The sequence below is a fragment of the Ammodytes marinus genome (assembly GCF_949987685.1).
Source record: "Ammodytes marinus genome assembly, chromosome: 8".
Taxonomy (NCBI): domain Eukaryota; kingdom Metazoa; phylum Chordata; class Actinopteri; order Uranoscopiformes; family Ammodytidae; genus Ammodytes; species Ammodytes marinus.
The window spans coordinates 23482394-23497332 of record NC_137212.1 but is presented as its reverse complement, the minus strand read 5'-3'; the positions used below and the strand labels follow the sequence as shown (position 1 = coordinate 23497332).

Below are 14939 nucleotides of genomic sequence, written 5' to 3'. Positions count from 1 at the left end.
GACCCCTCTTCCTCCTGTGTGTCTGTCTGTGTGTGCTCGCCAATGTCAGATGTGAACATCCTCCTTGATTTTTTTCTCCAGCAGTCCACTGACCCTTGGTGGATGACCTTTGACCTGTTCCATTTCACCTGCTTTTAGCAGTGTTGGTCGGTGTGGTGTGGTTTCTGGTGTTCACTGAATCTCTCAGCGGCTCGAGGTCGTTGAAATGATGCTTATTTTCTTCCAGGGCAAGGGAGGTACTGGTCAGAAATTTAATCATGTCCACATTTTTTATCTTGAGATATTTAAGCGATCAGCAAATCGACAAAGGCTAATGCTTTAGAATTACCAGGTAGATCGGAATGGATTATGTTAATTTGAATTTATAATAGGCTAAGCTAATAAATAAAATAAAAATAAAATAAACAATTCAAAAGGAAAGAGGAAAGAAAGTGATAGAGGAGTAAATGAAAAGAGGCAGTAGCCTAAGGACAAAGTGGAGAACAAATAACGGAACTGGAATAGGAGGACAGCAGAGCAGAGTGAGAGAAAGCTCAAAAGGAGAAATATAGGTGAGTGTACAGTAGCACTAGTCTATTCTGCCGCAGCCTACCGAGGGGGTGGGAGGGAGGAAGGGGGTTTGTTACAGCCGTTGAGTCCGGAGCTTGACGCGGGACGTTTCTGGTCTCGAGCACCACCGCGGATTTACTCCACCTGGCACGCGCACGATGATGGAAATGAATATGGAATGATAACGAGCGACGGCGCAAGATGGGCAGGCGTTGAGATCAGCTTTAACTTCCCCCGGTGGCGGCTCAGCTTCGAAATGGTAGGACAAAACCTGTTCCGGCACAATAATGTAGTAGAGTGTCCCTTCCTATTGGTGTGCTGTTCCCTGTTTTCAAAAAAGAAAAATACGCAATGCGAGGAGTTGACTGAGTTATATTACCTACGCAGCTGAAAGTGGAGCAGAAAGCGGCGGTAGTTGCACTCATGTCTTAAATGTCAGCAAGCCTCTTTATTCTAATCTTCTGCGTGTATGTTTGTAGCAGCTTTCAAACACCATACTGAGTCTGACAAGGTGACGTGTGCCTATGGATTGGATGATCTGTCACTAAATTTCATTCAAATTTAAGACGAATAAAATAGCCTATCCCCTACCCGGTGGCAGATCTACACACCAGACCAAAAGCAACTTTAAAACAGTTTTGAATTGTCAGTATTCAGTCTTAAATTCGGCACACACAGGATACGCAAATCACGACATGCTTTAATAACATAGACAGTAGGCTATACTTTTAGAAATGCTTCGCCTGTTCTCCCAATTTGTGTCTCCCGTCAAACCCACTCAGCTGGGCGGAAGCCAGCAGCCCGAAACGATTATAAAACTTAATTTTGAGTTGATACAAAGCTTTTTTGAGTATAATATCTACGCCGAATTTTTTTAAAGACCATCACTACCAATGTGACTCTGTGTCCCACACGAGACGATACGTATGCCTGACATTAAGCAAGTCAGCTTAAGAATCTTACAGTTTTTGAATGAAGTTTGGACCGACGTCACCTCCGTGCCAAAGAACGGGGCGTACTGGCATTAATACACAGGCTCAATGCGAGCAGCAAATGTGGGTTCCGACCCCTGGCGGTGCCTGAGGAAGTGGACAACATGCCCTGGTGTGTGAATATGAGCGCGTGCAGTCGCGGGTGTAAACTGTGCTGTTGGGGGGGGGTTGAGGAAGAGCGCTCAGGGCAGGCCCCGTCTGCCCCAGTTCCGTTCGTCACGCGGGACGGCGGAAGGCCAAGTTGAAGTCTCTCTCCCCCCTCCTCCCCCCCCCCACCTAAACCTCCGTCTCTTGTTGTGTGTGTGCGTGTGTGTGTTAGTCAGCAGAAAATGGCCGCAGTTAGAGCCAGCGGGCTGAGTTAGTGTGACAGGCCGACAGAGGGCCTCCTGTCCCAGCATAAAGCTGGAGCAGAGAGCCGCTAGGATAAAAACAGAGCTGCATCTGGCAGAGGCAGCCCTCCTGTAGGCTACCCGCAGTCCCGTTGGAAATATTCACTGGAAAATTCAAATTGGGAAGAGAGCCACTTTTTTTTTTTTTTTTTTAACCTTTATTTATACAGGTATATCCCATTGAGACCGAAGACTCTTTTGCACTTGCCAACAGCTCAGATGCCAATATTGGCTAGAGGAGAAATAACTAGCCTAGTCAAAAGTTGTCCCTCCAGTCCATCCCCATCAACGGCAGTGGACAGATTAAATGTGAGAATAGACTCAGACTGTAGCCTATTTAATTGATTGCTGTGGGCATATCTGTCCTGAACACAGGTTGCATCACAAGGATGACATGAAATTAACCTGCTCAAGATGTCTTGATGTGACAGTGTTTGTTTTGCTATTCTATGCTGCTACAGTGAAAGGACCATATAAAAAAAATATAAAAAAAGCCTATAGCTTTAAAAAAAATGACAGTAGGAGAGTAATGAGTTAAAGACTCCCCCCACACAGCCAGTTAGCCTATAAAAAGCCAGTGGTTGGATTATTTGCAATGGTCAGTTAATGAAACTATGTGGATTAACAGCAGGGTTTTAAAGACAGCATGTCATAAAGATGACATTTGCCAACAGCATGGAAAGTTTTCCAATTAGCTCCACCTTAAGCACCTAAATGCTCTCATGTAGACGACAATATCAGTCAATATAATTTAGCCTTTATAATAGGAAATGATTCATTCTGCATAGTGAGGTCAGCATATGAATTATAGATCCTGTATTTATTGGGTCTGTCCGTAATTTTAGTGACATATCAGATGCATCCTCTGAATTTTTTTTTAATAATCATTGTTAGTTTTGTTAATGAGATCAAACCCCCATCATTTATTACACCAGAGTTTTTTGTTGTTGTTTTTGTTTATTCAATAGTTTCAATTAGGCTATCTTATAATTATATTTAAGTCTTTGGACTTCCTACTGTTTGGACTATTTTATTGCAATGGGGGAAATTGTAATGTTTGAATGTGCTTTATAAACAAAATATCTGTTTTTAAAAGTGGTGGAGGAAGTATTCAGATTTTACTTTAAAAAAGTAGGCTATTCAGGGCAGAAAAATAAGCTTTATATTAGGCTACTACTGATACATTGATGTATATAGCGTGTTAGTGTTTTAGTTGATCAGGATACAGCTCATTTGAATATTGTACACACTGTTGAGTCGTTTAATCTATAAAAATAGCCTCATATTTTATAAAATGATCAGGTTTCTGTATGCAAAATCTTGATTTGTTTTTATTGGCTATTTTTAGCCTGCTAATAAACAATGTTGTAGGCCTACAATAGTTTCCTCTGAATTGTAATGGAGTAAAAGTATTAATTAGCAAAGTAGGCCTAAATATGACTAGGTGGGCCAATAGTTTGATTATTATCCTCCACTGTTTTTAGGAGCACATCAGCCATCCACTGTATGGATAACACTGTGGTAACTGTGGTAACAACCAGTGTCTTAACTCTTAAGGTGGAAATTAGATCCTGCTCTGTTTTTGAGATGTAGCCTCTTGTAAAACGCAAGATGGATCTTGTTGATTTTTCAAAAACTCCTTAAGTCCTCCTGTGGAGACTTTCTGTGTTCACTGGTGATAGGTAGGCTAGGCTTCAATGTCTCCCCACACTTTTAGTTTGAAGTGCTACACTTTGTAAAGTGCGCCTGTATTGACACAGTTGAAATCCAATATGTTTTTCATGGCTGTATGATGCCAAGGCAGACGATAGTAGGCTAGGCAGTGCACAGTGAGTGACTGTAAAGGCTCATTTATGCTCTACGTTAGATACGCATACGGACGGAGCCTTCTGTCCGTACTCTGCGTACATTACGTCCGTATTTCTGCACGTATCCTGCAAGCTTGCGGATGCGTACCAAACGGACAGAACGGCGCATTACTACCGAAGATCACGGGGGGCGCATAGCCAACAGTTCACTTTCACTTACTGTACATTTGTTTACAAACACAAACGAAAGACATAGCCTAATACGAAAAGGTCTTAACTTTTGAGGAGAGGTTTGTGAGAGTTGGTACGAAATTACATACACATTTATACGGCCGGGGCACAGGGACAGACAACTACAACAGAGCAGCATGAGCGGGGATCGCACGGGGAAGAATGTCAGCTAGACGGCAGGCTGACGGCAGCAATAGAGAAGTACCGGAGGTCCGTGCGAGTCTGTTTGACATGTCCTTGATTTGCTTAAGGTCCATTCCAACATAAAGGACGCATGGAAGTGACGGATATAACGTTGTAAACGTACGTCTCTATTTACGCACGGAATTGGAGCATAAATGAGCCTGATCCTGAGGTGAACCGTGGAGTGTGTGGAGGCAGAGAGAGCAGCTGCTGCGGCTTTAAGCCTCGTCGTTTGGGATGGGCTGAATTCATAACGTCATTTCAGGCCCTCTTTCTTTTATTCTTCGCCCCCTCATCTCCTTCCCTCTCTAAAATGACACAGGCTCCCGTGCTCCGTTACACCTCCGGCCATGTTCTCCTCCCAAGAATGATTATTCCGAACTTTCTGTGTGTTTTTCCCTCCGCGGGGCATTTTTCCTGGGCCTCAACTACTTTTTTGGCGTGTCATCATTTCTGGAGTTAGCGCGGCGGAGTCATCCGAGGCGACTGAGGCTCTCGTATAGCCTGTCTGGATTCTTTGAAAATAAAAAAAGAAACAAGTTGAAAAGCCTAGGAAATGCAGCGTTTTCTATAGCGAGGAGGTAGCCTTCCGCTGCTCAACGGAATCGTCAAGGAAAAGGAGCATACAAAAACAAATGACAACGCTATGGAAATAAAAACTGTAAGCCTGGGGATGTTTATGTTAACGCAGAGCCTGGTCTGATCCAGCTCCTCCTCATCAAAATGATGTTTTCTACTCTGTCTCTGTCTCAGGTAAAACTGCACTTTGCTTCTCTGTACCTCTCATAACTCGTAGCCTAGACATGAAGCTATTCATTGTGTAGTTAATTATCCACGTCACAGTGCTGATTTGATTATGTTGAGTGTGTATGAAAGAATGGGGCATTCTTATCAGGTAGCAGGTAGAGCTGAAGAACACTGGCTGCACCAGGCCTGTTAAACAGTCAGGGACTTGAATTAACATGTGGAAGGCCTAATTAGCTGGAACATGCTGAAAGGAGTGTGTAAAACACTGCACTATCTTTGTTACAGTAGCCTATAGTCCGCCTGTCTGTCTGCCTACAGTATGAATGTGTCTGTGCTTTATTCTTTATATGGGGAGTTTTTTTTCCACTGTGCAAGTTCCTTACAGTATGCGATAAAATGCTGACTATGCATCAGTAGTGCTATTATTATATAAATACTGATACTGCTATTTGCACTCTTGTATTAGTGTTGCAGTGCTGCTAGTATTTAGCTTACTATAACTGTTTTTTTTTTGCTGGTATTGCTAGTAGTAGGCTACCATTGCTACAGCTTGAATTTCTCCTGCATGCTAGTGCCTCTACCAAGTATAGATCTCTAGCCTGGCAAAGTAGGCAACTGTCCCAAGACCCCAGAGCTTCAGGGGCCTTAACAATATCCAGGTTTTCACACCTCTGCACATGTGAATTGGTTTGTGGTGATTTAATGCAGATTTCTTAGGTACTTTGAAACAGTTCACAGAAAGTACAAAATGAGCTAAAGTGAGCCGGGTTTGATCTAATCTTGTTGCTTTGAAGTGTAGCCCTATGTCAAAACTGTGTAATCACGGTTTGATTTCACTTTATTTGTAGATCAAGATTTGGAAACTCATTTCCCGCAGCTCTAAATAATTTGAAAATTCACTAACAATTGGGGTGAACTTTTCTATGTAAATATTTACATTTTTGCAATGTCCATTGGTGCTAATGTTTATCTTTTGTTTATTTTGGGATTATTAAAGTACAGCAACAACAACCAAGATCATAAACAGTAAACGATGCATTGTGTTATAAAGAAAGTCCAGATATTATGGACATGACATTCTACATTTACAAGTAAACTTGGGTGGGCAGCAGCAGGGGCATTTTCTCTCCTCTGCTCTCATTTTATCCTCTGGTCTTAACTTATCCTCTCCAACCTTCGCTCCTCCTCTCCTCTGGTTCTATATATTCCTTTTCCGTGTCTTCTTCTCTTCTCAGACTTCCCGGGTGTCAGGAATATTGTTTTCCTTTGTGTGTGTTTTTTTTTGTGGGCAGCAAAATGTTCCCAGCAGCAGCCGTTATTATACCAAGAAAAATTGACTCATCTCTTGTCTTACTGTATACTTATAACATCTGGTTTTCATTTTCTCACTGCTCTCAAGTTTTCTTCTTTTCTGAGGCTGCCCAAAAACTGACCAATGTCCTCTTGCTCAAAAGGACATTGGTTGTGAATGACAGCTGTCTGTAAGATAACTGAAAAGCACAGCTAAACAGTATTTTATGAAAATAATAATAATAATGGATAGGATTTATATAGCGCTTTATTGCCTAGGCACTCAAAGCGCTTTACAGGGTTCCAGGTTCCATTCATTCACACACAGTCATACCGGTGGTGGTAAACTACGATAGTAGCCACAGCTGCCCTGGGGCAGACTGACGGAAGCGTGGCTGCCATTCCGCGCCAACGGCCCCTCCGGCCACCACCTCAAGCATACAGTAGTCATACACATTCACACGAGGCAAGGTGGGTGAAGTGTCTTGCCCAAGGACACAACAACCATGACACAGGTGGCAGGGCGGGAATCGAACCGCCAACCCTTGGATCATTGGCCAACCCGCTCTACCAACTGAGCCAAGGTCGCCCCAAAAATAAGCAATAAATTAAAGCTGCCACTGTGTACATAATACACCATTGAAATTGCTGCCAGGTAATTAAGGGCAGGGGTGATGGCCTTTTCAATGGGCCCATCAGACATGTTATGCTAGCCACGGTCCCCTTATAAGTAAAGGCTATAGTGCATAACTTTTTCATATATATGAATGTCGGTTACATTCAAGTTATTGCCAAATTAGTGGATACAAAGTTGATTGAGCCTATCAGCGCCACATAACTCTCTCTGTATTACTCAGCATGGCAGCGTTTCAAAACTGGTGTCAACCCCCGACCCTGGCCCAGGAGCTCAGAAAAATCCCAAGAAGTGCCCACAATTTTTTTTCAGTTGTTGATTTTACAGCTAAGAAAAAAACCTGGTTGTTGTAATTACTCAGAATTCGTTTTGGGGGTGACAGAAGTTACGCATTATAGCTCTAATCCAGCCATAGTCGTTGGCAAAATACTTTTACGTCTTATGTTAAAAAAAGTTGCTGTGTAAACGCCCTCTCAAACTATGAAGAAATTACCCACACTCCTTTGTGTCGTGGAAGTGACGTCCCATCGCAAAGAAAAAAAACAACAAAGATGTGACATCAATAAGCAACAGTGTCAAGTTCAAGGCGCCACGCTATATTAAAATAATGTGTCCCAAATGTATGCGGGCTTAATGCAAACTACAAGCTTTTTAAGGGCAGCTGCAGTATTCAGTATAGTAAAAAAGAAAAAGTATGTGATTTGGAATGCAGGAATAAGAGAAATCACTGAAACACTTGACACAGAAGTACAAAGACAAGCTGGTTCAGAGGAGAAAGGAGCACACTGACTAAGGACACTGGAAAGGGAAGATAATGTGGAACAGGTGAAACTAATCAGGGCAGAGGTTTATAATTCCACAGGCGGTTAACACACAAGGGCAGGAAGGGAAGACTGTGAAACAAGAAGTGAATAACAAAGTAAAACAGGGAATGACTCAATAAAAACAAGTGAAAAGATGAGCGCCATGGTGGACAAGATGTCCCATTGATCCTGACATGAGCTAGACTGACTGAAGACTGGGTTAGGGCAGACAGTAGTTTATCACACTAAGTTTAGAAAGGTTCTCCAGTATGGTAAGACATGGGTTCATTCATAAATATTGGTTATTATACCTGATGATCATATAAAAAGTGAAGTCCATTGCTACCATAATTCCAATTGTCTATGAAGAGCATCTTTACATAGCTCCCCTGGTGTTCTAATGGTGTATTCACACTGGGAAAGTCCACTAGTTCACTTGCTTTGGTCCAGACCAAATAGAGTTTAGATTTTTTTTGTTTGGTGTGGTCCACTTTCATATTGCCCCTTTTGCAAGTGAACCAGCATTACGAAGCAAAACCACACGTGATCTGAGGTCATTCATTCATTGGGGTGGAGAGAAGCAGGAAGCACAAAGTAAAAACTGCGAAATATATAATTGATATAATATGGGGTTAAAAATAATAAAAAAAGGCCTACATCTAGCCTATAAATAAAGAAGAAAAACATAAAATTATTGTTGTTTCATATGGTTATAATATGTAGCCCTTTGACAATGACACGTTATGTGGCTTGTAGCCTACGATGTGAAACATCTTTTTTACTGTATTTTTGCTGCTGCACGTGCGGCTCGTGAGAAGAATAGGCTCAAGCTGACACTCGGCTGATCAAAGCTGGTGTATATGATTTCTGATTGGTCAAAGCTAACATGAGCTGACACTTTGACCAATCAGAGCGAGGCTCCGATTCTCTGTTCTAATTGGCTGTTGGGACTGTCCATTCACTTTGGCATGACTTTGTTGGTGTAGAGCGTGTCAGGGAGGGACCAAAGAGAACAAGTGGAGCGGTTGAGGTATTTGGATTCGAATCTCTATCCCAACTGGCATTTTCTCCCCAAATCCTCCACCCCAGCTTTAAGCTGTGTATCAGCTGGGTGTCAGTTTGGCGCAGTTCAGCTCCAAACTGACACGGGGATACTATTGACGGTCCCGTACATGGGAAGCAAAATAAAAACATACACTTCTTGCGCAGCGTGAACCTGTTGGCACTGTGTGTGAGACGCTCCCCTCTCCTTCATCTGATCGCTGAACACATTCAGCATGTTTACGCGTCCTCTCGATCAAATGTAATATATTGTTCTGGGCTCCTGGTCAAACCACAACTTATTGTCCTAACAATGGCGACAACAACACTTTCCCATAATGTGTAGCTGAAGGCAATTTATTAAAAAAGAAAAGAAAGAAAAGGCACAGTGCCTTCTGCATTTGCGTCGGATCGAGTCCGGACAAATTCACACCACAAACGAACTGCAGCAGAGTGCGTGTGGAAGCGCACCGAGACCACCTCTTCAGCTGGGTCTCGGAGCGCTTGTTTGGTCCGCCCCCGAGTGCGATTGCTGTATTCACGACTGCCTGAAAGATGCGCACCGAAGGCGGAAGTGCATCTGAGTTTGTTTCAACCGAACTAAACACGGCACGTGTGAATACACCCTAAGTTTGAAGAGATAGTAATGTAATCTTCCATGGACCTATTTGTTCAGTAAGCATGCTGATGGTGGTCAAAAGTGCAGGGGTGAGGCTTGGTTTAATGTGCTGTGAGACCATTCCCTCAAAACACTTCACGACTACTGATGTGAGTGCGATTAGTGTGTAGCTGTTAAGACTGTCAGCGGTTGGGCTTTAAGGGAGAGGGGTTATAATGGCTGACTTAAAGCTGGGTGGGAGGATGGTTTGTGTGGGGTAAAGATTAAAGATCATAGTGAAAGACCCCCAGACAGCTGGTCAGCACACAGCACCTCTCCTGTGCACTGCACCACCAGCCGTTCTAAGGTTAACCCAGTAGAGCACCCGTCTCACTTCACGTTCTTGTGACTATGTGGGTGGAGGCAGTGTATTCATGTCGGGCCTTTTTATTTCAGATGGCAACAAATCAGTTTACTTCCTCAGAGTCGTTGTTTACAGCGGCAGGTTTGCTTCCATTGTATAGTTGATGTGCTGGATTCCCTGCCACACCTGCAGCGGGTCATTGTCTGTGAGACGGTCCTCAATTTTTTCTCTCATAGTGTATTAGCCACTGTTTATAGATACCAATCATAATGATCTTCAGTGAAATATATTTACAGAATATATATAGGGGAGAACGGGGGTAATGTGAGACACTTTTTTCCCTCTAAGGGAGCTAAAATTATTTATCAGTCAAATTTACACATTTCCCATTAATTCAGGATGTTTACTAGAAAAGGGCATTAGCAGAATTTATTCATGACAAAGGGCAGTGAAAATATGATTGTTTTAAAAAAAGTAGTTTTGTGTCTCAGTTTACCCCAGATGTGGGGTAAACTGAGATAGACCAGAGAAATCAAGGGGGTAAACTGATCCACTTACTTTTTCCACTCTGAAACTACCATAACAACAAATGTTGTAACAGTTACAATCCTGACAGCTAGCTTGAAAAACAAATATTCCAAAACTAATGTCAGACGAGTAACAGAATCATGGGGTTTGGTCAATTTAGAAAAACATTTTCTAAACACTTGAAAGTAACTCTGATCAAATACACCATATAATAAATAACACAGGACCCGAGCCAGCTATTGTCTGGGGGTCAGAGCAAAGAACAATCAGAATCACCTAGAACAGCCTGGAACTCAGAACACAGGACTAGACCCAGCTGTCATTTTCCATCTTTTGAGTCTTTGATTAATATTTTTCTGCATTTGTTTTATTGGGATCATTCATTGAATAACAACATATTACTTAGAGTCTATTGGTGTTAAAGGTCACTCTCCTGTCCCCCACATACATACGTGCCAACCCATGCCCTTGCTGACACCCCTTCAACCATCAACCCCCACGTCCAGCCCACATTGTCTTTTGTCTTATTCAAACTAGTCTCCTTGCTACCTCAAATATAATGGATTCATTAAAAGAGGGCACAGACATTGTCTCACTTTACCCCACAGCATTTGTCTCACTTTACCTCACTGCCACAATTTGAGAAAAAACTACCTCTCTCAGCAAATCATCTTCAGTTATCATCATCACATGGTTTCATATGTTGGTAGTTCATCAACATGTATGATATAAGTGTTTCTACCTGAATCAATTTGCTTTGGCACAACAATCGATTAAGTTGACAGCAAGAAGATTTACTTTTAAATGCAAAAAAAAATTTTTTGTGAAAAAAACATGCTTACAACATCACCATGAGGTCCTCTCTTTTATGGCCAAGGGGAAATGAGAGGGGCTTGAAAACATATATCGCACATGACCAAAAATGTGTTCCATAGCCTAGATACAGGGGGTGTCTCACATTACCCGATGGCTCACATTCCCCCGTTCTCCCCTATAATATTTTCGTACTTAATAGTCTAGTATGAAAATATATTCTTGACCTTGGAACCAGTAGGTTATCAAAATAATCTTATCCCAAGGTCCACTAGCTTATTCTAAAGCTTTCAACATCATCTTCTTCATCAGTGGATGGAGTTTGTTCACTTTCCATTATGTTTTATTACTAAAGAAGTTCACAAAAAAATGCTCAAAATTATGGAAAGTTAAAACATCTACAGTTCCATGACATCTAAGCAAACCTCATCCACCAATTACGACTTTGTTATATGATCTCAAACAACTGAAACAAATGAATAAGTGGATATTGGGTCAAAGCTTGAGTTCTGTTACATGCATACATAAGAATAGACCTGAAGCCTAAACATATCGTTTGACTTTCTGTTCTGTCCATAAAGAGCAAATGAAAAATGTATTGATTACTACTGGGGTGTATATGTACTGTCAGATGGGTAAACTAAAACCTGAAACATATCTGCTGTAAACAGCATGTTACAGTAGATTATCTAATTTGATTGCCTCTTTTTCTCTCCTTTATTTATTTATTTATTTATTTATTTATTTATTTATTTATTTATTTATTTATTTATTTATTTATTTATTTATTTATTTATTTATTAATTAATTAATTAATTAATTAATTATTCTTCCGGACAATTACACACAATACACAATTTTCTCTTTGCATATTCACACATATTACTTTGTGTTATCGTCCGAAGGGTGGCAGGAGAAGCCAAAGGCTTATCAGGTCCCGCCCCCACTTTTTCACATAATATCAGTATGTTTATCAACATAGAAAATGTTATTATGTGCCCAGAATGGGTAGACATTGTCTGTCCGTGTTAAGGATTTAGGATTATCTAATCCAACAGATTCCATAAACACCAAGAGTGAAAACTAGGCGCTGCTGTATTGCTGCCAAAAGTTCTGTTTTAAGTTGTTTTGGTAATTGTGTGTGTTGTGCGTGTTTTTACGTTAATCTTTCTGTCTGTCATGTAGGATGAGTTTCATCCATTCATTGAGGCTCTGCTGCCCCAGGTCCGTGCCTTTGCCTACACATGGTTCAACCTCCAGGCAAGGAAAAGGAAGTACTTCAAAAAACATGAGAAAAGGATGACCAAAGAAGAAGAGAGAGCGGTCAAAGATGAACTGCTGGGGGAGAAGGCAGAGGTGGGATGAATAAGTTGAGTGTTGGATAGTTAGATAAAAAAAAATTCTGTAGTTTTACAAACAAATACATTGAAATGAAGATATAATAATTTATTAAGGTGCTCTGAGGAATTTTCAGTTTGTGTTCATTATTGCACCCCCTTTGGACAAAAGCGGTAGTGTCTACTCCAGCTGTTGTTCCTGGGTGAGCGTACACATGACATAGGCATTAAGACAAACTATATAAAACTGTCATTCTTTTTACTGATGGTCTCATTTGCTGTTACATGTAGTTTATCATCATCAGAGGAAAAATTTGACTTTCAGAAATAATTAAAAGTTCCTTGTAGCACCTTAAAATTAACTAAAAATTAAGACCTTTTATTTCTAGTGGAACCATTTTTAAGATATTAATATACTTTACACTTTTTTACAATGACAATATTTGGTCTTCAATCTTTAGTTAATATGCTAGTACAGACTGTGATTTTGTATATATTAATAGACGCAACTCCCTTTACAATATCGTTCTTTTCCAAGGTGAAACAGAAGTGGGCCAGTCGTCTTCTGGCAAAGCTAAGAAAGGACATTAGACCTGAATGCAGAGAAGACTTTGTCTTGTCAATCACGGGGAAGAAAGCGGCGTGCTGCATCCTGTCCAACCCTGACCAGAAAGGCAAAATGAGACGCATAGACTGCCTCCGTCAGGCTGACAAGGTGAGATAAACTCTGATACTGATATTTCCCATTCTGAGTTCTAATCCACAATTATTTTTGCATCAGCCGTTCAAGGTAACACTGTAAGTAAATGTTGACTATTTCAGAGCCTCTTAACAAAGATTGTATGATATATGGTCAACACACAAATGTAAATAAACCTCAAGCATGCAGTTTTTTTTTATCGTTTTCTTTTGGGGTGTTTTCTAACCCCAGTTTTGAATTAAATGTGTGCATTCTGTTGTGAGATTGAGAGTGTGAGATGGTTGTGTCATAGGTCATAAGAGTAGGTCCTACATAAGCAATATAAGCAGAGGACATTTATCATTGAACATCTTATTCTGCATCTGAAAGGAAAGCAGGGCCACGGTTGAGTAAAATCTGTCACATAATATTAGCTTACAAGTAGAGTTTGGACCGATCCGTTCCAATATCGGTATCGGATGCCAATATACGAAAATCACTTATGGGATATTGGATTTATGCCATCGATCCACGTACCGATCCATATTCCAGAGTCAGATCAGGTTAATCCAGGTCCCTTTCACCATGTTCTCTTGGACTTCAATGAAGCTGTTGTTTCTTTACAGTTTTTGCTGCTGCATTAACATACAGCCTGACTTGATTTGTCCTGTTTTAAGATGGACACTTAAGAAGCAGCCATTGTTGTTTTTCATTGTTGTCATTTGATGTTCTTTTTTAGTAGTGTAGATATTTTATTGTTTGTTTTTGTTTTCACTTTTTATTTTAAATATTCACTTTGAAGTATAAAGGAATTCATTATTATGCCATTGCAGTCTTACATTCTGTTATACTTTGGAACTCATAATGAAAAAGTTCAAAACAGTTCAAATACACTGCTTTGGATTTAAATTAGATTTTTTCCTATGATTTTTGCTAATTTAATAAGAAGTGCTGTGTGGTATAATACAGCATCACATAAGATAACACATAATACAAACAACAACTGTAATAATAGTAACTGTGATAATAATAATATAAAAAAGAGCTCTGGTATTGAAATCAGTATCAAAACCCAATTGGAACTGAAAAGAAAGTGGATTGGGGGCAGCTCTACTTACTGTAAGCTGTTATTCAATGTATTGTTCATACTTCCAGAGTTTTAGACATAAAGGGCTTTGTTTTCAGAACCTTACGGGTATGGTGAGCAGAGTACTTGGAACTATTAATCAATGTTTATGAATGTTTTGATATTTAACTCTGCCCAGTTTGACACAGCTGCTTTGGCAACATTCCCTTCTGAGTGTCCTCTCCATCACACGTTGTTCTGACATTTAGTTTTACCCATATCAGGATACAATATCACCTGATTTGCCTCGTGTTTATTTTTATATTGGTAAGGCTTTATATTAAGTAGACACTCATCAGCATTAATTGATGCTTAACTAATGCTCAGTTCATCCTGAGTTAATGTAGGACTCATGTAAGACTCATGGAGGACTCTGCCATGAATGAATGGTTACTCCATCAGTAACTAATCAGAAGTCAGTCTTAAAGAGTCTTTAATGATAATTGCTTACCTAATATATCTATTACAGATTAACTCAGACATGTTTCTTAAAATGTATTAATACTATTAATTAATTACCATCACTGAAAACCGTGAATTTGAAGTCCCATACATTAATGGTTTAAGAGCATGATTTCACTTTAATATGTTAGCATGGAAAACCATGTCAATTAATGGTTAGTTACCCGAAAATGGAGTTTGCTGATTCAGGCAGCTCCAGTCTTCCCGTCGCGGCCAAAAAAGTGCAAAGAACACACCAAGCCGACTGCTGACTTTCCGTACGCTCTGCGCTTGCGCGGGACGTAATGTCTCCATAACAGCAGGCGGTGCTAATCTGTATTGTGGCCCGAAAAAATACGGAAGCCGGAAATGATGGGACGGCTCTC

General features: G+C 40.6%; 1 protein-coding gene across 5 annotated transcripts in view; it reads left to right on the top strand.

The window, feature by feature from the left end:
• The first annotated feature begins 693 nt into the window (after positions 1–693).
• Positions 694–14939, top strand: part of nfic (nuclear factor I/C) — a 40364-nt gene continuing 26118 nt past the window's right edge. For 3 of the 5 annotated variants that reach the window (XR_013844987.1, XM_080032728.1, XM_080032729.1), the window contains exons 1-3: positions 694–808; positions 12156–12326; positions 12846–13022. Coding sequence is in view for 4 of the 5 variants with exons in the window: in XM_080032728.1 (XP_079888854.1) it covers positions 728–808; positions 12156–12326; positions 12846–13022 (429 nt within the window). In the remaining variant the exon portion in view is untranslated. Of the gene's footprint in view, positions 809–4379; positions 4906–12155; positions 12327–12845; positions 13023–14939 lie in introns of those variants that run through there. The other 2 variants (XM_080032730.1, XM_080032731.1) reach the window with 1 other exon arrangement.